The sequence below is a fragment of the Oncorhynchus mykiss genome, chromosome 10 (genome assembly GCF_057628025.1).
Source record: "Oncorhynchus mykiss isolate SJ-2025 chromosome 10, ASM5762802v1, whole genome shotgun sequence".
Taxonomy (NCBI): Eukaryota; Metazoa; Chordata; class Actinopteri; order Salmoniformes; family Salmonidae; genus Oncorhynchus; species Oncorhynchus mykiss.
Window position 1 is genome coordinate 68,038,663 of NC_143031.1, and position 22,916 is coordinate 68,061,578.

The 22,916-nt window shown below is 45.0% G+C and overlaps 1 protein-coding gene across 2 annotated transcripts in view; it reads right to left on the reverse strand.

Moving 5' to 3' along the window:
• The window catches only part of LOC110534509 (FHF complex subunit HOOK-interacting protein 1A), a 69,274-nt gene that overhangs the window by 4,420 nt on the left and 41,938 nt on the right, over nt 1-22,916 (reverse strand). For both annotated transcript variants that reach the window (XM_021619393.3, XM_021619394.3), the window contains 10 exons: nt 22,164-22,403; nt 17,752-18,063; nt 14,721-14,920; nt 14,457-14,628; nt 11,766-12,011; nt 11,452-11,619; nt 8,305-8,384; nt 7,317-7,519; nt 2,734-3,804; nt 2,205-2,383 (listed from right to left, as the gene is read on the reverse strand). In XM_021619393.3, the coding sequence (XP_021475068.3) occupies nt 2,205-2,383; nt 2,734-3,804; nt 7,317-7,519; nt 8,305-8,384; nt 11,452-11,619; nt 11,766-12,011; nt 14,457-14,628; nt 14,721-14,920; nt 17,752-18,063; nt 22,164-22,283 (2,751 nt within the window). In that variant the 5' untranslated portion in view covers nt 22,284-22,403. The remainder of the gene's footprint in view (nt 1-2,204; nt 2,384-2,733; nt 3,805-7,316; nt 7,520-8,304; nt 8,385-11,451; nt 11,620-11,765; nt 12,012-14,456; nt 14,629-14,720; nt 14,921-17,751; nt 18,064-22,163; nt 22,404-22,916) is intronic.

A 22,916-nucleotide genomic window follows, 5' to 3' on the forward strand; every position in this document is an offset into this window, starting at 1 on the left:
TTAGTCCTTGCCGATGACAAGCATTCCCATAACATGATGCAGCCAACACCATGTTTGAAAATATGAAGAGTGGTAATCAGTCATGTGTTGTGTTGAATTTGTCCCAAACAAAGCTTTGTATTCAGGGCAAAAAAGTTATTTTCTTTGCTTCATGCTTTGCAGTATTACTTAAGTGTCTTGTTGCAAACAGAATGCATGTTTTGGAATATTTTGTATTCTGTTCAGGCTTCCTTCTTTTTACTCTGTCATTTAGGTTAGTATGGTGGAGTAACTACAATGTTGTTGATCTATTCTCAGCTTTCTCATTACACAGCCATTAAACTCTGTAACCATTTTAAAATCATCATTGGCCTCATGGTGAAATCCCTGAGCAGTTTCCTTCCTCTCCGGCAAATGAGTTAGGATGGACACCTGTATCTTTGTAATGACTGGGTGTCACCATGCTCAAAGGAATATTCAGCGTTTGCTTTTTAAAATTTTATCTACCAATCAATGCCCTTCTTTGCGAGGCATTGAAAAACCTCCCTGGTCTTTGAATCTGTGCTTGAAATGTATTACTTGACTGAGGGACCTTACAGATAATTGTATGTTTGGGGTAGTCATTCTGAAATCCTGTTAACCACTATTATTGAACACAGAATGAGTCCATTCAATTTATGTGATTTGTTAAGCACATTTTTACTCCTGAACTTACTTAGGTTTGCCATAACAAAGGGGTTGAATACTTGGACAATACATTTCAGCATTTAATTTTTTATTACATTTCAAAAACGTTCTACTAACAAAATTCCACTTTGATATTATGGGGTATTTTGTGTAGATCAGTGACACAAAATCTAAATTAAATCAATTTTAAATTCAGGCTGTAACACATCAGAATGTGGAAAAAGTCAGGGGTGTGAATACTTTCTGAAGGCACTGTAGCTGCCAGAGCACAGAAAGTACAAGATAAATATTGTATCAGGCTATCCTGATCTCGCGAGCTTACCTTGAAACAAGATGGTGGATCAATGAGATCACCATGCTGAATTGTTTCGTTTTTTTGCACGCATAAAACATTGTATTGAGAAAAATGAATGCGATCATTGCATTTCCACAACGCAAGACGCCTTATCAAAGAAAGTGTACATTTGTTTTGACTGAATTAAGCCAACAGGCTTTGCGTACTTGATACCAAGAGTATTGCTATACACACTATCAGGTGTAAAACGGGTAGCTTTTGTATAAAAGCATATCACACGATTGAAAACAAAACCAGAGGCATAAACGAGACAAAACAAGGGCATTAAGCAAGACAAGACACGCTGATGATGAGAGAACCAAACCGTATTCATCTCCATGACAAACAATCCACCTCTTTTAATCTGGACCCTAATGAAAATGAAGTGCCCAGTGTTTGTACGTCAACAACTTGCCATCCCCTTTCATCCCCATCCAAACATTCCCTTTAATGCGAGCTTTCAAACATCCCCATTCCATTTTGATTTACTTGTTTACACATCCTCTATTCAATTATGCATGAATCAGCCGACAGGAGAGAAAAACACTGTGTTAAAGTCTCACTAGACTTGTTTCACAGCCATTTTGAACTCTGTTTTCATTGCCACGTAAAGTGTACTCCAGCTCATAGTTGTGTCCTAAATGGCACCCTATCACCTATATAGTGCACTACTTTTACCCCGGGTCCATAAGGCTCTGGTTAAAAGTAGTGCACTATATTGGGAATAAGGTTCCATTTGGGACACAACATAGTATTCATAATCTCCTCTCTAATTAATACTATTCATAACGGATCCCTCCTCTCTAACTTCTAACAGGTTTTCTGGTTGTTTCATGAGTCTCCAGAGGTTTAAACAGCTTAGAGCGGTGAGAGTGAAAAGCAAACAGTTTTTTGGGGGAACGTTTTTACACCTCTAATGCTTACTAAATGGAGCAGAGTGAAATGTTTACTAAGAGAGTTGTCTCTCTTTTGAGTAGGCGTGCATTGCAGTGTCTATGATGAGCATTTTAACAGTAGGACTGTGTCCATCTCTGCCTCAAAGTCAATGAGAGAGAACAAAGGATACAGATAGACTGAAAGTCAAAACATAGTCAGAGATAGATGGACAGACAGACTGACATAATTAATGGAATCTAGGAGCGTGAGTGGACACTGGGCTGGTGACAGTCACACTCAGTCACACACACACACACACTATCTGTACCTGATAGAGTGAGCGCACGCTTGGCTGGAACACCATGTTGGTGTTGAGGAGGAAAGATTGCAGCAGGGGCTGGGGGTAGGCAGCCAGCTGGGCCAGTATACCAGTCAGCAGGAGGTTGACATGGAGAGAGTTATCCAGCATGTTCTCCAGACGTGACAACAGCACACTGACAAATGGCCCTACAGGAAGAGAGAAAGAAAGTCTTCACTCAGATTGTCAAACCTGGTTAAAGATCAAGAACAAGCCTTAAAGTAAGGCAGATAATACTTCAATCTACACAGGAAGAGAGAGAGAGACTTTACTCAGACTGAAGTTTTATCTGTCTTACGTTAAGGCTGGTTATTTAACCAGGTTTGACAGTCTGAGTAAAGCCTCTCTCTCTCGCTATGAGTCAAATGCATTGTAAGATAACCACGTTGTGATTCTTCAGCAAATTCTTGACACGTGTTAGAGAGCTGACCTTCAAACCTGGTGAAGATATTGTACAAAAGTTAAGGCTTTTATTTCTGAGTATGTTGTTTTATCTTACCTGTAAAAGGCACAGAATGACTCCTAGTGCTCCCACTGCGGAGCTTGGTCCCAAACAGGGACAAGTGCTGCTTCTCCAGCTCAGGCGTATCCACAGAGAAGGAGCTGAAGTCCACCTCGTCCTCCTCCATGGGGGTGACAACAGGATTCCGGAACTCTTTGTCCACCGTTTTCACAGGGCTGCTCCCCCCAGTCCCAGCCTCGTCGCTGCCCAGCGTACGAATCAGCTCCTCGTACTGATCCATGAGGTCGTCCCCCACCTCAGTAGCCAAGGGGCTCTGGAGGTTGGAGTTGTGGTCCGCAACATGAGCTTTGACCTCCTTTGACCCCTTTATGACCTCCGAGCTGTTGACCTCCATGTTGGTGGGATGGAGTGGAAGACTCAGGCCATTGCTGAGGGGGACCTCATCCTTCTCCTGTAGACTGGATACTTTGAAATGGTCCTCCTCAAGGTTAAATTCTGAGTCCATTTCAGATTCCGGTAGTGTCTCCCTGCTGGGTTTGCGGCGATCCACAGTATCGCGGGCGTCCTTCTTTGCCACAAGGTCATAGACCATGACATCATCCTGGAAGTCGGACTCCTCGATGTAGGAACCCTTAACCAGCATGATGGCAGTCCTCCTCATCTCCTGGATGTGTTTGGGCGGCTCGGCTGCAGGCGGCTGTGGAGGTCTACTACTCTCAGCAGTAGCAGCCTCGGGGGACACCACCGGACCGGCATCATAACTATCGTCCCACTCCAGCTCTAGTTGATTAGTAGGGGCTGGGTCTGTGGTCTGGGGCGGGCAGGGGGGACGAGGCCGTGGATGTGGATGTGACCTCTTGGGGTTGACTGTCTGGGCTTGGCGTCCCCTGGCCCCAGCCTCCTCCAGGGCACTGGGTTGGTACTCCTCTGGAGGGGGGTCCTCTCCATCGTAGGGGGCTGACCACACCTGGCAGGCCCGGGTGCAGCTGCTGATGCCCAGGCGGGCGTTGTAAAGGTAGTGTAGGTAGTTGACGTCCAGGTAGATCTCAGAGCCGATGACGCAGGAGTAGCCCGAGCCATCCTCCTCCAAAAAGGACTCCTCGGTCTCTGAAAAACAGACAGAAAGACAGGGAGCACTACAAGTCAGTAATGGATCTAACAGTGATAGACAGAGAGACACAGACACACAGAGAGACAGACACAGACAGAGAGACAGACAAACAGTGAGACAGAGACAGACAAAGAGAGAGACAGAGAGAGAGAGAGAGAGAGAGAGAGAGAGAGACAGAGACAGAGAGACAGAGAGAGGCAGAGACAGAGAGAGACAGGCAGACAGGAAACAGAACAAGTCAGTGCGATGAATAATATAACTAATCTTGGCTGACACACTGCGCTGCATGCGCGCTGAATTCACGCACAGCAGAACTAATGACGTTGACAATTAACCACAGGAGGCTAAACTGATTTAATTGAGATTTAATGAGTTGATAAAAACACTTTCTAATAAGGCCTCTTATGTTATTAATCTGACAACATGAGACTTCATGTAAAAATCAAACAGAACCATAACTGATGGATGTTTGAATGACTCTTAATAAGGAATAGTAAATGGATAGGAATAATGCAGTATCAATAGAACGCGTTCTTCTACGGGGATAGAAATAATGCATTATCAATAGAACACGTTCTACTACGGGGATAGGAATAATGCATTATCAATAGAACATGTTCTACTACGGGGATAGGAATAATGCATTATCAATAGAACATGTTCTACTACAGGGATAGGAATAATGCATTATCAATATAACATGTTCTACTACGGGGATAGGAATATCAATAGAACATGTTCTACTACGGGGATAGGAATAATGGATTATCAATAGAACGCATTCTACTACGGGGATAGAAATATCAATAGAACATGTTCTACTACGGGGATAGGAATATCAATAGAACATGTTCTACTACGGGGATAGGAAACTACATTCAGCGGACCATTTTTGTCCGAGCAAATGGGCGGAAAATAATTGTAATAATTTGTAAACTGCAAATTGACCACAACTAAGCGCAAACAGAGATGGTATCTATTATTTTATTTGTGGGAATACTTGGTAACAGATTTCCTAGATTAAATAATTTATTTGCTGAATTCCTGGTGATTTTACAGACTTCTTGGGGAGCCAAAAAAAATCACTTGCGGGGCCAGTTTGGCACACAGGGCAGAGAGAGGCAGAGGAGGATGTTGCAGGCAGCAGAACGTTCTCCACGGCGTCTCCAGACTGTCATGTCTGTCACATGTGCTCAGTGTGAACCTGCTTTCATCTGTGAAGAGCACAGGGCGCCAGTGGCGAATTTGCTAATCTTGGTGTTCTCTGGCAAATGCCAAACGTCCTGCACGGTGTTGGGCTGTAAGCACAACCCCCACCTGTGGACGTCGGGCCCTCATACCACCCTCATGGAGTCAGTTTCTGACCGTTTGAGCAGACACATGCACATTTGTGGCCTGCTGGATGTCATTTTGCAGGGCTCTGGCAGTGCTCCTCCTGCTCCTCCTTGCACAAAGGCGGAGGTAGCGGTCCTGCTGCTGGGTTGTTGCCCTCCTACGGCCTCCTCCACGTCTCCTGATGTACTGGCTTGTCTCCTGGTAGCGCCTCCATGCTCTGGACACTACGCTGACAGACACAGCAAACCTTCTTGCCAAGGCTCGCATTGATGTGCCATCCTGGATGAGCTGCACTACCTGAGCCACTTGTGTGGGTTGTAGACTCTGTCTCATGCTACCACTAGAGTGAAAGCACCTCCAGCATTCAAAAGTGACCAAAACATCAGCCAGGAAGCATAGGAACTGAGAAGTGGTCTCTGGTCACCACCTGCAGAACCACTCCTTTATTGGGGGTGTCTTGCTAATTGCCTATAATTTCCACCTGTTGTCCATTTGCACAACAGCATGTGAAATGTATTGTCAATCAAGTGGACAGTTTGATTTCACAGAAGTGTGATTGACTTGGAGTTACATTGTGTTGTTTAACCTTTTACGACTAGGGGGCAGTATTTTCATTTTTGGATAAAAAACTTTCCCGTTTTAAACAAGATATTTTGTCACGAAAAGATGCTCGACTATGCATATAATTGACAGCATTGGATAGAAAACACTCTGACGTTTCCAAAACAAGATATTGTCTGTGAGTGCAACAGAACTGATGTTACAGGCGAAACCCTGATAAAAATCCAATCAGGAAGTGCCGCATTTTTTAAAACAGCCTCATGCCAATGACTCCTTATATGGCTGTGAATGAGCTACGAATGAGCTTACTTTTTCTATGTATTCCCCAAGGTGTCAACAGCATTGTGATGTATTTTTACGCATTTCTGTTGAAGAATAGCCGTAAGGGACCACATTTAGCAAGTGGTCACATGATGTCTCCCGCAGAAAATCTTGCGTAAAATACTGAGGTAGCCATTTTTCCAATCGCTTCTTATGAGAAACCAATTGCCTCGATGGATATATTATCGAATAGATATGTTAAAAACACCTTGAGGATTGATTCTAAACAACGTTTGCCATGTTTCTGTCGATATTATGGAGTTAATTTGGAAAAAAGTTTGCCGTTGTCGTGATAGCATTTTCCGGTCGATTTCTCAGCCAAGCATGATGAACAAACGGGAGCTATTTCGCTTACAAAAATAATATTTTGGGAAAAAAGGAACATTTGCTATCTAACTGGGAGTCTCCTGAGTGAAAACATCCGAAGTTCTTCAAAGGTAAATGATTTAATTTGATTGCTTTTCTTATTTTCGTGAAAATGTTGCCTGCTGCCAGCAGAGCCTAGCATAGCATTATGCCATAATAAACTTACACAAATGCTTGTCTAGCATTGGCTGTAACGCATATTTTGAAAATCTGAGATGAGAGTGTGATTAACAAAAGGCTAAGCTGTGTCTCAATATATTTCATTTGTGATTTTCATGAATAGGAACATTTTCTAGGGGTATTTATGTCCACTGCGTTATGCTAATTAGTTTGAGGCTATCATTACGCTCCCGGATCCGGGATTGCTAGTTTAAGTGTTCCCTGTGTGGTTTGTGTTTTGTTGGTTTTAGGTAAATACCACCTCCACAAATTAGGTCAAAGCGCTCGCCACCAACAATGTTATGACTAGTCGCAACTCAGTGAAGGAACTTTTTGTGTGTTGGAGATTTTGGCTCAGCGTAGAGCTCATTGAAGTTGCGATTGTGAATACAGAAGAGAGGGAAGTGTGAATCAGATTAGGATCAAATGTGATCTTAATTTGTTTCGTCTACTCAGACTAAGCTGCAGCACATGGCCTAAAATCCCAAACACAAATATTCAGGCCACTTGAAACAAAGGAAACTAGATTGTCTATCTCTCGACCTATAATAATGAAACCCATTGTTAAAATCCTTCAGAAGTAACAGTTTATTCTCTGAGAATCATTGATGCATTCAAAAGATCACCTTCAAATAGAAAGCAACTGGTTAAATAGGGGGTTAATTCCACTTTACCTCTGCATGTGGCACGTTACACTGTCTTGTCCTAGTGATAGGCATATATAAAGTACAGAACCATCTAGAAATCTCCAGTGAACCTATCTTACCCATGGTGCCAGTGTTAGGACTGTTGTCTGTACCCTTTGACCAGAGGATGGAGTCCAGCTGTCTGAGGGGTGGGGGGCTGTGTTCGGGGGAGCAGCAGGAGGGTGTGAGCGCCAGGATCTTAGCGGCCGACACAGAGTAGAAGTCTCTCTCCTTCACCACACGTCTCTGGCTCAGCATCATGTGATTACAGGGAATCAGGTACCTGGAGAACCAGAGGAGGGGGGGTAGATCCTGTTAGGGAGCCCCAGCAGGGGGAACTGAGACTTGGGTTAGGAGGAGGACGGGGGGTTATGGTTGTACCAAGAAATGCAGATAGGTCGGTGTTTGGGTGTTAAGGAGTAAAAGCGGAGTAAGATCTCATCACATTGTAAACCAATCAGCTGTGAGAAACTGAATTTGTAAGTGTGTGTACACATCAACTAGGTATACAGGGCCTCCCGGGTGGCGCAGTGGTCTAGGGCACTGCATCGCAGCGCTAGCTGTGCCACCAGAGACTCTGGGTTCGTGCCCAGGCTCTGTCGCAGCCGGCCGCGACCGGGAGGTCCGTGGGGCGACGCACAATTGGCCTAGCATCGTCCGGGTTAGGGAGGGTTTGGCCGGTAGGGATATCCTTGTCTCATTGCACACCAGCGACTCCTGTGGTGGGCCGGGTGCAGTGCACGCTAACCAAGGTCGCCAGGTGCACGGTGTTTCCTCCGACACATTGGTGCGGCTGGCTTCCGGGTTGGATGCGTGCTGTGTTAAGAAGCAGTGTGGCTTGGTTGGGTTGTGTTTCGGAGGACGCATGGCTTTCGACCTTCGTCTCTCCCGAGCTCGTATGGGAGTTGTAGCGATGAGACAAGATAGTAATTACTAACAATTGGATACCACGAAATTGGGGAGAAAAGGAAAAAAAACTAGGTATACAAAGAAAGACATCCGACACCCCAAATGTTCCATATAATATCCTCATGAACATAGAACATGGAACAGGCCCCACCCACTCACCTCAAGATGAGCTGCAGCATCACATCCTCACAGTACAGTCCAATGAGAGTCTGGAACAGCGCCAGAGACACAGTACCCAGCTGGAAAACACCAAGAAGATAAACATCACAAGATGATCACAAAGGCCTCAGAGGACCGGAATACATCACAAGGCTGGATTAACAAGTAAGAGATTACCAAGGCTGAATTTCAAAATGGCTGCCTATGGCGCGTGGCATCATACCTGTTTAAATGTTGCAGAGTGACCATGGACAGCCTGAAGTCACAGCATTTGATGATACTTGTTTAGTAAGTATCCCTGATGCAACTTCACTTAGTTGGCATGTAACCAGCTAATACTGCCCCTATGTCCTTAATGTGTTATATTTTAGGCATGGTGTATGTCTTGATTAAGTTGGATTGTGTGGAAACAGGAGTTGCTGACAGCTGAATAATGATAAGAGTAAGGAAATGTCTGTCCATTTGAGGGTTTGGAATGGGGCGACTCACCAAGAGTGAGTCAACCTGGCCAACGCTTTCGACTCTGTCAATCACTGCATTCTTATCAGCAGACTCAATAGCCTTGGCCTCTCAAATGACTGCCTCGCCAGGTTCACCAACTTCTTCTCAGATAAAGTTCAGTGTGTCAAATCAGAGGGCCTGTGGTCCGGACCTCTGGCAGTCTCTATGGGGGTACCACAGGGTTCAATTCTCGGGCCGACTCTTTTCTCTGTATATATCAACGATGTCGCTCTTGCTGCGGGTGATTCCCTGATCCACCTCTACGCAGACAACACCACTCTGTATACATCTGGCCATTCATTGGACACTGTGTTAACAAACCTCCAAACGAGCTTCAATGCCATACAACACTCCTTCCGTGGCCTCCAACTGCTCTTAAACGCTAGTAAAACTAAATGCATGCTTTTCAACCGATCGCTGCCCGCCTGCCCGACTAGCTTCACTAGTCTGGACAGTTCTGACTTAGAATATGTAGACAACTACAAATACCTAGGTGTCTGGTTAGACTGTAAACTCTCCTTCCAGACTCATATTAAACATCTCCAATCCAATATCAAATCTAGAATCGGCTTCCTATTTCGCAACAAAGCCTCCTTCACTCATGCTGCCAAACATACCCTCAAAAAACTGACTATCCTACCATCCTCGACTTTGGCTATGTCCTTTACAAAATAGCCTCCAACATTCTACTCAGCAAACTGGATGCAGTCTATCACAGTGCCATCCGTTTTGTCACCAAAGCCCCATATACCACCCACCACTGCGACCTGTATGCTCTCATCGGCTGGCCCTCGCTACATTTTCGTCGCCAGACCCACTGGCTCCAGGTCCTCTATAAGTCTTTGCTATGTAAAGCTCCGCTTTATCTCTGCTCACTGGTCACCATAACAACACCTACCCGTAGCACGCACTCCAGCAGGTATATCTCACTGGTCATCCCCAAAGCCAACACCCCCTTTGGCCGCCTTTCCTTCCAGTTCTCTGCTTCCAATGACTGGAACAAATTGCTAAAATCACTGAAGCTGGAGACTTATATCTCCCTCACTAACTTTAAGCATCAGCTGTCAGAGCAGCTTACCGATCGCTGCAGCTGTACACAGCCCATATGTAAATAGCCCATCCAATCTACCTACCTCATCTCCATATTGTTTTTTACTTTTTTACTCTTTTCCACACCAGCATTTCTACTTGCACATCATCATCTGCACATCTATCACTCCAGTGTTAATTTGCTAAATTGTAATTACTTCGCTACTATGTCCTATTTATTGCCATACCGCCTTACGCCATTTGCACACAGTGTATATAGACTTTTTCTATTGTGTTATTGACTGTATATTTGTTTATTCCATGCGTAACTCTGTGTTGTCCTTTTCAAAACCATCAATGTTAAATGGGCTGCAGGTATCAGAAGTGTTGTTTTCTACCCTGTAGAGTACAAATCAGCCCAGGAGCGTTTTTCACAGTTGAGTAGTCCTGTGAAGAGAGCACTTGAACGTTTCAATTGACAAGTCTCTGTTTGATGTTAATGAATGAAGCCTTTCCAGCAATTCCCCCTGTTTGAACTAGACATTACATTTCCTAATATTTACTTGCCTTGTATCATGAGTCCAACGACTAATTAGATAGTTATTGCGCATTGCCATGGCAACAATCTGCTGTCTTTGATACTGACATTTTAAATATTCGCTTAAATTATTAGGAAACGGCCTCTGGGGAAACTATTTATCTCCAAAACAAGTCTCAGTTATTTTAAACATGACTCACACAGCATAGCAGCAAGATTCACAGACAACTTTCTGAAGGATCTAATTTATGCCAGGTTGAGGAGGCCTGGCTATTTACTAAGTGTTATTAGGAGACTCTAGGTTGAAATATGCACAGTAATCAATATGTTTTGCAACTGTGTGCGATGTGTGTACTTGTGAGTGCTAGCACGAAGGCTCACGGATCTGAAAAGGGATGTTGACATATGTGCTGAGCAGGTGCTTCAGCCTGCAGACTCACTCCCGTACCTGGTGTGTCGATGCGGCTGACCAGCGTGTCCAGGATGTGGACATTACCTGGAAGGGTGTGTCGAGGCGGCTGACCAGCGTGTCCAGGATGTGGACGTTACCTGGAAGGGTGTGTCGATGCGGCTGACCAGCGTGTCCAGGATGTGGACGTTACCTGGAAGGGTGTGTCGATGCGGCTGACCAGAGTGTCCAGGATGTGGACGTTACCTGGAAGGGTGTGTCGATGCGGCTGACCAGCGTGTCCAGGATGTGGACGTTACCTGGAAGGGTGTGCCGATGCGGCTGACCAGAGTGTCCAGGATGTGGACGTTACCTGGAAGGGTGTGTCGATGCGGCTGATCAGCGTGTCCAGGATGTGGACGTTACCTGGAAGGGTGTGTCGATGCGGCTGACCAGCGTGTCCAGGATGTGGACGTTACCTGGAAGGGTGTGTCGATGCGGCTGATCAGCGTGTCCAGGATGTGGACGTTACCTGGAAGGGTGTGTCGATGCGGCTGATCAGTGTGTCCAGGATGTGGACGTTACCTGGAAGGGTGTGTTGATGCGGCTGACCAGAGTGTCCAGGATGTGGGCGTTACCTGGAAGGGTGCGTGGATGTGGCCGACCAGAGTGTCCAGGATGTGGACGTTACCTGGAAGGGTGTGTTGATGCGGCTGACCAGCGTGTCCAGGATGTGGACGTTCTCGTGGCGGTGGAGGAGGATGAAAGAGAGGAAGGTCTGCAGCAGGATCGGCTCTGACACCGACCGCACGAACAGGTCCAGATAGGCCGTGGTAGTCATCACCTCCTCCAGGGTCAGCTAGAGAGAAACACACAACCATCAGTAGGCTGGATACAAATACGCTGCATTCTTCCATCCAATCTTCCTGGAAGTAGTGACTGGTCTGACATTGATCTGGAATGGTGGACGTAATACTGTGCGATCCATGCTGTGTTTATACTGACCTTGTGGAGGGCTGGTGCCAACACAGGCACCAGAAAGCCATTGTAGATGTAGCTGACCAGCTGGTCCCTGATGCTGGGGTGAGCCACCTGAATGACTGCATTGCAGAACTCCAGTGAGTTGAGGAACTGGACCAGGGTGGGCATCTGTAGCCAGTCCTCTCTGTGGAGGCAGTGCCACTCCTCACCGGGCACCTCCAGCTTGGTGGGCAGAGACGAGTAGAGACCGCTCAGCCCCGTGGCCAGCACCTAGAGGAGGGAGAGAGACACATTTAGTGGAACCCCTTCAAGTAGGCTATTGCTTACTTACACCATATAAACTGTACACTGTGGTCTGGTATCACGCAACCATGTTGTTGGGAATAACTAGGATCTAATATTATTGTGTGTTTCCTTTCATCTTCGCATGAGTTTCCTTTTGTGCATGTGAAAGATAACTATCCATGACTTTGCACAAAGGGCTCAAATGCCTTGGCAGGATAGAGCGATGCCTCTAAACCAGGGAACTGAATGGGTCTCTGTTCTGACTTCCTGGTACAGGTATATCCCTGTCTCTCCATTGGCTTATCCAGGCAGTAGGAAGCTAGGCAGGTAATCCTGTGACAAAGAGGTATTGTAGCCTACTCCTGTTGTGCAGTTACGTCAAATACTGTTACATAACTGGTTATGGTCCATGCAGCCTGTACAGTCTCTCCACGGTACAGGTGAGATTGAAACCCATTCTGTTGACACTGTTTAAGCACTGCCAAGCTAGATAGTCAGTCCACAACGGCTTAACAGAAGTGTTTGATAGTGAAGATACTAGTCGCAACAGGACAAGTGTTCTGTGGGGGATACCGTAAAAACATTTAGATGGGCAGACTGGTGCATTGAGGATGACACTTTAGAGAGTTATAGTTAATGGGTTACAGTATAGATTAAATATGAGCAACATACATTACATTAATTATGAGTGGGGAAGTGTGTGGCACAAATGACTTTTATGCATTTATGTGTTCACTCTGGCCTCACTCCTAGTGGTGTTTATGTGTTCACTCTGGCCTCACTCCTAGTGGTGTTTATGAGTTCACTCTGGCCTCACTCCTAGTGGTGTTTATGTGTTCACTCTGGCCTCACTCCTAGTGGTGTTTATGTGTTCACTCTGGCCTCACTCCTAGTGGTGTTTATGTGTTCACTCTGGCCTCACTCCTAGTGGTGTTTATGTGTTCACTCTGGCCTCACTCCTAGTGGTGTTTATGTGTTCACTCTGGCCTCACTCCTAGTGGTGTTTATGTGTTCACTCTGGCCTCACTCCTAGTGGTGTTTATGTGTTCACTCTGGCCTCACTCCTAGTGGTGTTTATGTGTTCACTCTGGCCTCACTCCTAGTGGTGTTTATGTGTTCACTCTGGCCTCACTCCTAGTGGTGTTTATGTGTTCACTCTAGCCTCACTCCTAGTGGTGTTTATGGCGCAGATATAAATGATGTTTTCCCCTTCCATGCTTTGATGTTCCATGCTCCATGGAGCATGTTCCATGCTACTGTATGTTATAAATCTACCAAGTCCCTTCTCTTCATGGTCTCACATCCAAACGACTAGTGTGTGAATCTATGCATGTGATAGGTCAGCTTCTTTGAGAGCTTAATGCATAAGAAGCTTCATCCCCCTTCCCCCTCCCTCAAAGCTGAAAGTGAGTGGAGAAAGGCAGCATTACTAAAATTACCTCTAGTTGATTTTTTTTAAACCTTTATTTAACTAGGCAAGTCAGAAGAACAAATTATTATGTACAATGATGGCCTACCGGGGAACAGTGGGTTAACTGCCTTGTTCAGAGGCAGAACGACAGATTTTTACCTTGTCAGCTCGGGGATTCGATCCAGCAACCTTTTGGTTACTGGCCCAACGCTCTAACCACTAGGTTACCCGCTGATTTACCTGTGCCCGGCTTCATCAATAAAAATGGGCATTGACATATGGCTGTGTGATTTTAGAGTTACCATCCAAAAGCAAGTGATTTCCCTGGTGAGCTAATGCATCAAGATGGTGGCATGGTTTGATAATTATTCTAATCAACAACACAGGTCAAAGTTACTACATCAGTCTAGTGCAATTCGATTAATATAATTTACAATCATCATGGACTTGTGTTCATCCATTTTGTTTCATCAAACAAATATTTTTTAAATAGTTTACATTTTAAATATACAGTCTAAGATGTGTATAAATTATTTTTACAGCTGGGCTGAGTTTAGCCTTTTAATAACATGGGTGTGTTGCTTGTTACATTATCAAAAGCATATAAATACCTCACATTTAACATACAACAGCGCCACTCTCCCTCGACCTGGTTTATTATGCATACAGTAGGCTAAGCATATTTGGGCTATGAATATCATACGCCTATCAGGGGACAAAGAGAGGTCAGGGATATTAACTTGTTTGGTAGTTGGTACAATGAGTTAATAGGACATTGAGTCAAGGGCAGAACAATCATCCATATGACATGTATACAGAGGAGATGGAGAGAGAGGAGAGAGAGGGGGAGGGGGAGGACAAAATCTAAACAAAGAGAACGAGAAGGGCAAAGGGACAGTGAGACCTAAGAAACAGAAATACAGAGCCATAAAACGAAGAGTCACAAATCACAGACAGAACGTGAAAGAGACCAAAAGGAGCAAGACAACAGTATCATAAAGACAGACACCTCTCCTCACCGGACAAAAGTAGGTGTTCTCTGCGATGTGCTGGGCCACGCGCTGGTTCTCTGCAGACAGTGACATGATGAGGAGCAGGGCGTCCCGGGCCTGCTGGCCCACCAGACCCTCCCGGTGGATGAAGGGGATCAGCAGGGAGAAGATCAGGAAGTTGGCCGCCCCCTGGTCCTCACTGTAATAATAATCATCATCATAATTGATGAGATTTCTAGAGAGATTTTCCAGTATCTCAAAGCACTTTACATTGTAAGGTGAGAAGCTCACCTGGTATGGAAGAAGAGCTCCAGGACAGACTGGTCCTTGGCCAGGACACAGCACAGTTGGTTGAGTAATGACACCAGCTCAGCCTCCACCTCCGGGCCAGCTGTCCCCGAGCACGACGACAGGAGCATCATTAAGGGTCGTAACACAGGTTTGTGGTGCAGTAAGGGCTGCCGCGCCTGGCCCACAATCATCTCGTACATCTTAGAAGAAGGAGATTACTTTATTGTCAGTTGTTACTGAGATGTGACTTTTTCCTTAATCCCAATCCCCCGAGACACCCTCCTCACCCTCTGCCAGATTTCCCTGTCAGACCAGGGATTCAACCCCCCCAACCCTCCAGTTACCGACCACCATCTCTAACCTCTACACCACATATGTCAGAGTCAAGGCCCGCGGGCCACATCCGGCCCGCAAGAAGGTTTTTTACGGCCCCTGGGATGATCTTGATTTATTATTAGAACCGGCCCGCAGCAAGCCGGCAGCCCGCAGATCTTTTACACGCACCAATACTACATTTCCCACAATGCAAAGGTGACGCACCGAGCAGTAGGCTGCTTCATTTCAATATTTATTGGCACAGCAGTCGTCAGCATCACAGTAAAATTAACTTTCAGATACCCATCAAAAATGGCAAAACGGAAGGTGGATACTGAGAACCGGGGGTTTCAAACAAGGTGGGAGTCGGAGTATATGTTCACGAAGGTAGCTGGAAAACCTGTGTGTCTTCTGTGTGGAGAAAGTGTGGCGGTACTGAAAGAGTATAATCTGAGACGACATTATGAAACGAAACACGCGGACAAAAACAAGAATATGGACATGGAACAAAGGCTACAAAAGGCAGAGGAATTAAAACGAGGCCTCAAATCTCGACAGGCTCTGTTCAAAAAAGCCAAATCACAAGGCCAGGCTGCTGTCAAGGCCAGTTTTATTTTGGCAGAAGAGATCGCTAAATCAGCCCGGCCATTTACGGAGGGGGATTTCATCAAAAACTGCATGATTAAAGTTTGTGACGAAGTTTGCCCAGAAAAAAGGCAACTCTTTTTAAATGTGAGTCTGAGCAGAAACACCATTGCCGAGAGAGTAGACCAGTTGTCCATCAATCTAAAAGAGCAGCTTGTGAAAAAGGGAAAAGATTTTATTGCATATTCCTTGGCTGTGGATGAGAGCACCGACATTTCTGACATTGCCCAGTTGTCAATTTTCATCCGCGGAGTGGACTCCAACCTAAGCGTGACAGAGGAGTTTTTGGCTTTACGTCCTATGCATGGCACAACTACGGGGCATGATTTGTATGAAGAGGTGTCAAGATGTGTAAATGAGATGGAGCTGCCTTGGGAAAAACTCGTGGGTTTGACAACCGACGGAGCACCTGCGATGTGTGGACACAGGAGCGGACTGGTGGCGAAGATACGGGAAAAGATGCAAGAGGAAAACGCGACAGGTGAGCTGACAGCTTATCATTGTATCATACACCAGGAAGCGTTGTGCGGTAAAGCCTTGAAAATGGAGCATGTAATGAGCATCATCACGCGCACAGTTAACTTTATCAGAGCCAAAGGTTTGAATCACCGCCAGTTCAAGGCATTTCTGACGGAGTTAGAAACGGAGCATGGTGATTTGCCTTATCACACAGAGGTGCGATGGCTAAGCCAGGGAAAGGTGCTTCAAAGATGTTTCGAGCTTCGTGAGGAGATTTGTCTGTTCTTGGACAGCAAAGGGAAAGACACAACACAACTCCGAGACGAAATGTTTCTGTGTGAAATGGCTTTTCTGTGTGACATTACGAGTCATCTGAATGCAATAAACTTGCAGCTGCAGGGTCGGGATCGTGTCATCTCTGATATGTACAGTACAGTGAAGGCATTTAAAACCAAACTGACTCTGTGGGAGACGCAGATGCGGAAAGAAAATTTGAGCCACTTTCCCAGCTGCCAGACCATGAAAGAGAAGCTCTCTACCAGTGCGTTCCCGAGCACACAGTTGGCTGATAAAATAGGTATGCTTGCCGCTGACTTTCGACGCCGATTTGCTGACTTTGAAGCACAAAAAAGCAGGTTGGAACTGCTCGGTAACCCATTTGCTGTTGACGTGGAAAGCTCACCACCAAACCTCCAAATGGAGTTGATTGACCTCCAATGCAATGATGCACTGAGGGCAAAATATGCGGCAGTGGGTGCTGCGGAGTTCGCCCGTTTCCTCCCCGGCACAATGCCCCAGCTGCGCATCCAGGCTGCTCAAACGTTGTCTATGTTTGGCAGCACATACCTGTGTGAACAACTGTTTTCTTTGATGAACCTGAACAAAACATCACACAGAAGTCGACTTACTGCTGAACACCTCCACTCAATTCTGAGGATTTCTTCAGCTCAGAGCCTTACCCCGAACATTGATGAACTTGTGGAAAAGATGGGACACCACCAAGTATCACCCTCAACCTCAAACAAGTGAACATTACTGTGCAATCACATATTTAGAGTTTTTACTCAGTTCAAGTTTAAAAGTTAAAATTTAATATTTGTTTTCACTGCATGTTACTTCTCCTTAAACAAAGTGTTGTTTTTGATTAATAGATTTTTGCACTTTATTTTTTTGTATTTCAATCCAATTATATTTTAAAAATATTTCAGTTGAGTGGATGATAGAAAATTGCTATTATTGTTTTTTCTTTGAAGTAAATTTAGCCCACTTTTGCTAAAATAGAAAATATAGTCTACTGATGGTGCCTTGAATACCGGTTTCTTTCATTTAATGTTCATGTTATGGGGATATTTATATAAAGGAAATTTGTCTTTTGTGTCTGTTGAAAATTAAAGATTACTGACAGAGCCATAAGAAAATATTGCTTTATTTATCTGATCATATTGTAATATATTTGTTAGGTTTTCAGTAGGTTCAATTAGGTTCACTAGACTATATGCGTCATTTAAAAATTTTTCAATGAACATTCGAACAGTCCGGCCCTCGTCTTGTAGCTGATTTTTTTATTTGGCCCTCCGTCCATTTGACTTTGACACCCCTGCTCTACACCTACCTTGAGCTGCTCCAGTTTCATATCATCAGTAAACTGTCGTCTCAGGCTCCACAGGAAGAGCCTCTCCATGACGTTCTCCATCACCACAAACTCCAGGATGGGTCCCATGGCTCCCGCCTGGCCGGCGTCCTCCTCCATGAGCAGGAACAGCATGTGTTCCACGTAGTTCTGCACCGCGCTGGCCTCGTCCCCCGGGATGGGCCCGCCAAAACGCATGGGGCCGCCGCTGGAGAGGCCGATGACACCAAGGGCAGCCATGTTGCTGCTGGTGTTGCTGCGGAGAGGATCATGCTTCTCCAGGATCTTTACCACCTGAAGGGACAACGTGGAAGGTACAGGGTTATGTCCATAGAAATGAATATAGTACCTGTATATCTGTGATAATTTCACCTTCATTTTACAAGGAAGAAGATCAAATAAGATGAGATAGTTCTCGCAGTGAACTGAATATTGTCTTTGGTCAACTTGAAGTTTATTCGATAACCTTGATAGAGCAAGGTTAAATAAATCAACTAGCAATAGAGACACAAAGCTATTACAGTATGCCATTGCTACTGTCATCGTAACAGTTGAAATCAAATTAGTTATTTCATCGCATGTACACCAGAGTATAAGACAAACTCTCTCAGACTCTGCCAAAGTGCTTACAATGATGTTCAGGCTAAATTAGATTGACTGAAACATGTTGGTTTGTTATGTTGGTAATATTCTCTCGGGAGGACTCATAAGTGACAGTTAATAATCGTCATCGGACAGCCTGCTGCTGCCTTTATTGATCTAGATGAACACAACAGTCTCTATTACAAGAGGAAGAATTGAGAGAGAATACAACTCAAGTCCTACGGGAAATAAATCGGGGAAAGCTGATGCATCGTTTGTGATTTTACGAAGATTATGTCAATATAATATCTTAAGCCCAGGCATTTACAATTGTGTATAAATTGGGTTTGTGATATTCCAAATCCACTGTTGCCTGCGGAATTCTGTACTGAAATGTAAATGGACAACCACAAATCAAGTGACATCGCATTTATATTGACAGTGAACCATAAACAAAATGAACGCTGACAGTGACGTGCATATAATATAAATATATTGATGGTAAATCAGCTTGATATGAAAGTGTATACGGCTGTTTTGTCCTCTATATGTACAGTGGGGCAAAAAAGTATTTAGTCAGCCACCAATTGAAAATCACATTGTAGGATTTTTAATGAATTTATTTGCAAATTATGGTGGAAAATAAGTATTTGGTCAATAACAAAAGTTTATCTCAATACTTTGTTATATACCCTTTGTTGGCAATGACAGAGGTCAAACGTTTTCTGTAAGTCTTCACAAGGTTTTCACACACTGTTGCTGGTATTTTGGCCCATTCCTTCATGCAGATCTCCTCTAGAGCAGTGATGTTTTGGGGCTGTTGCTGGGCAACACGGACTTTCAACTCCCTCCAAGGATTTTATATGGGGTTGAGATCTGGAGACTGGCTAGGCCACTCCAGGACCTTGAAATGCTTCTTACGAAACCACTCCTTCATTGCCTAGGCGGTGTGTTTGGGATCATTGTCATGCTGAAAGACACAGCCACGTTTCATCTTCAATGCCCTTGCTGATGGAAGGAGGTTTTCACTCAAAATCTCACGATACATGGCCCCATTCATTCTTTCCTTTACACAGATCAGTCGTCCTGGTCCCTTTACAGAAAAACAGCCCCAAAGCATGATGTTTCCACCCCCATGCTTCACAGTAGGTATGGTGTTCTTTGGATGCAACTCAGCATTCTTTGTCCTCCAAACACGACGAGTTGAGTTTTTACCAAAAAGTTATATTTTGGTTTCATCTGACCATATGACATTCTCCCAATCTTCTTCTGGATCATCCAACTGCTCTCTAACAAACTTCAGACGGGCCTGGACGTGTACTGGCTTAAGCAGGGGGACACGTCTGGCACTACAGGATTTGAGTCCCTGGCGGCGTAGTGTGTTACTGATGGTAGGCTTTGTTACTTTGGTCCCAGCTCTCTGCAGGTCATTCACTAGGTCCCCCCGTGTGGTTCTGGGATTTTTGCTCACCGTTCTTGTGATCATTTTGACCCCACGGGGTGAGATCTTGCGTGGAGCCCCAGATCGAGGGAGATTATCAGTGGTCTTGTATGTCTTCCATTTCCTAATAATTGCTCCCACAGTTGATTTCTTCAAACCAAGCTGCCTACCTATTGCAGATTCAGTCTTCCCAGCCTGGTGCAGGTCTACAATTTTGTTTCTGGTGTCCTTTGACAGCTCTTTGGTCTTGGCCATAGTGGAGTTTGGAGTGTGACTGTTTGAGGTTGTGGACAGGTGTCTTTTATACTGATAACAAGTTCAAACAGGTGCCATTAATACAGGTAACGAGTGGAGGACAGAGGAGCCTCTTAAAGAAGAAGTTACAGGTCTGTGAGAGACAGAAATCTTGCTTGTTTGTAGGTGACCAAATACTCATTTTCCACCATAATTTGCAAATAAATTCATTAAAAATCCTACAATGTGATTTTCTGGATTTTTTTCTCTCATTTTGTCAGTCATAGTTGAAGTGTACCTATGATGAAAATTACAGGCCTCTCTCATCTTTTTAAGTGGGAGAACTTGTACAATTGGTGGCTGACTAAATACTTGTTTGCCCCACTGTATGTGCCTTAGTGTGCAGATAATCAGTCCCTCTCTAGTAGGATCTCCCTACATAAGCCTCACTAATGAATACAGGACTGTGTTCAGTAGGCCACAATGCATGAAAAAAGTTCTGTTGCCTGGGAAAAACAAAAATGTGTATTCTCATTGGACAGGTTCAAGTAGTACCTCCCTGTTTCACTACGTTTCAAAACATTCCTTTAATGAACACAACCCAGACATGGGAGGAACCATTCATAGAGCCACAACAATGAGCTCACTGTCCCCACCAGGCCCTGCTACCATGGCGATGGGAAGTCCACTGAGAGCAGAGCAGAGGGAGAGCCACACTGGCTGACTGAGACAGAGCCCCCAGGTGACTGATTGATCCAGGCGTGATAACCGCACAGGATGAGTGAAGAGAGGGAAGGAAGAGGGAGGGGAGTAGTGATGGGTGTCATATTAAAGTTGCCACTTCCTTCACTCATGTCTGTCTACAATCCTGTCGGGTATTTCTGGTGTAACAAATAGCTTTGAGGACATAGCTGGGTAGCACAGTAGGACTATAGATGATCAAGTGGCCTTTTCTAACCACTGACTGGACTGACTAGTAATACATGGAGGTGGAGGCATGGAGCCGTCAGGATAATGGATAACATGTACTGGTACATAGAGATAAATCAATATAGTTCCCTTTGTGTACTGGTATCTGTATAGAACCATAGTGAGATGAAACAAACTGTTGCCCAGAACATATTATCCTGTCCTGGGCAACCCACTACACTGAGTGAATAACATCCAGCTCTCTCAGACATCCTAACAAAAGGACAGTGATTTCACAGGGGTCTGGAGAGGGAAAGATAAGGCTGAAGCCATTGACTGTCAATGAAAGTCTACCTATTTTTCTGAAATGTCAACAATGTTCCTCAATACAGGGTCCCGGGGGGTGCCTACTTAGCAGGCTGGGCTTTTCCAGGAATTCAATAGCACTCCTATCACGCTATTAATTAGCCAAAATGTAGCAATTAAGACTCAGCTGGAGCCGTATTGTAGTGGCAACCTGCCTGCAGAGGGTCCAAGACCTAGAAATGTCCTACATTTCAGAATATGATTCTGTTGAAACCCTTAACAGTGCACTTCACAGACATAACATTTATATTATCCCATAGAGCGGTGCACATTTGGCCCAACATCGTCCTGGTTAGGGTTTGGCCGGTGTAGGCCGTAATTGTAAATAAGAATTTGTTCTTAACTGACTTGCCTAGTTAAATAACAGGTTAAAAATAAATAAAAATGATAAATGCTGAGAATGATACACAAAAATGAAACAGATTGAACATAATTTCAGGCTGTTCTACATCCAGCAACGTGAGCTCCAACCCCATTTGACAGTAAATTATGTTTGTGTTTCCAGGCCTTACTGTATTCTATTCTCTGTAGCTGAGAGGAGTGGAGACTCCTGCAAACTCCCTCCCACTGGGTTGAACTGAGGCTGAATAGAGAAGGGAGGAGCCAGTAGACAGTCATTATTTCAGTTACCACAATGAGGTCTGGGGCTGAGAGGGTTCACGTTCATGGGCGGGATTGTAGGAGTTTAGGTTGTAGGATTTAGGAAATGTTTGTGTTAGAGGTTCTGCGATGGGGTATGCCTTTAGTGTTCTGAGGGTTTGAGTTAGGGCCCAGTTCTACGAGATTGAGCTATACAAGTTAAATGAGGGTTTTGAGCTGAAGTTATATCTAAGGTTATATACAGAGTAGTGGTTTTGTTTACCTGTGCCCAGTGGTTCTTGAACACGATCATGCAGGTCTCTGGGTCCACCCCTTTCAGGACCAGGGCCTCCCCCTGTCTGCCATCCCTGTTTCCGTTGGCAACCATGGAGGCCATCATCATGGTGACCAGATCTCGTGTGGGTTAAACCATTACGCAGGACGGAGAGGGGTAGAGGGGGAGAGTCCTCACTGGAGACCGGCTGAGACCACTTGCACAGGGGGGTGAGGGAATACTGGGCATCTGCAGAACACAGAAAACATCATGTCATCATCCTGTACATGCAGATGGAGAATCAGTAGTTTATCATTGTTCAAACCTATAACAATACATACTATGGCATACTGTAGGAGTAGCTGACAGATTAAGACTACTGTTAGCACAGGACAGATTAAGACTACTGTAGCCATAGGACAGATTCAGGGTGATTGATTGGGACATTCACAGCAGCTAGGCATGTGAGAGAAAAGAGAGGGAAAACAGTGACAGGGCACAGGCAGAGGAAGAGAGCGAGCAAGAGAGGGAGACACTCAGCCGGTGGCACAACCCATGCCCTCTATTCCTCAGCTCGACAAGTGCCTGCGAAAAATACTTACCCAGGGAAAAGTGGTGATGGCTTTGTAATAATATAAGCCATTTAGCAGACGCTTTTTTCCAAAGCGTGGTACAGTCGTGCTTGCACACGGCGGTCCCGGGAATTGAACCCACTATGCTGGAGTTGCAAGCTCCATGCTCTAGCAACTGAACTACAGAGGA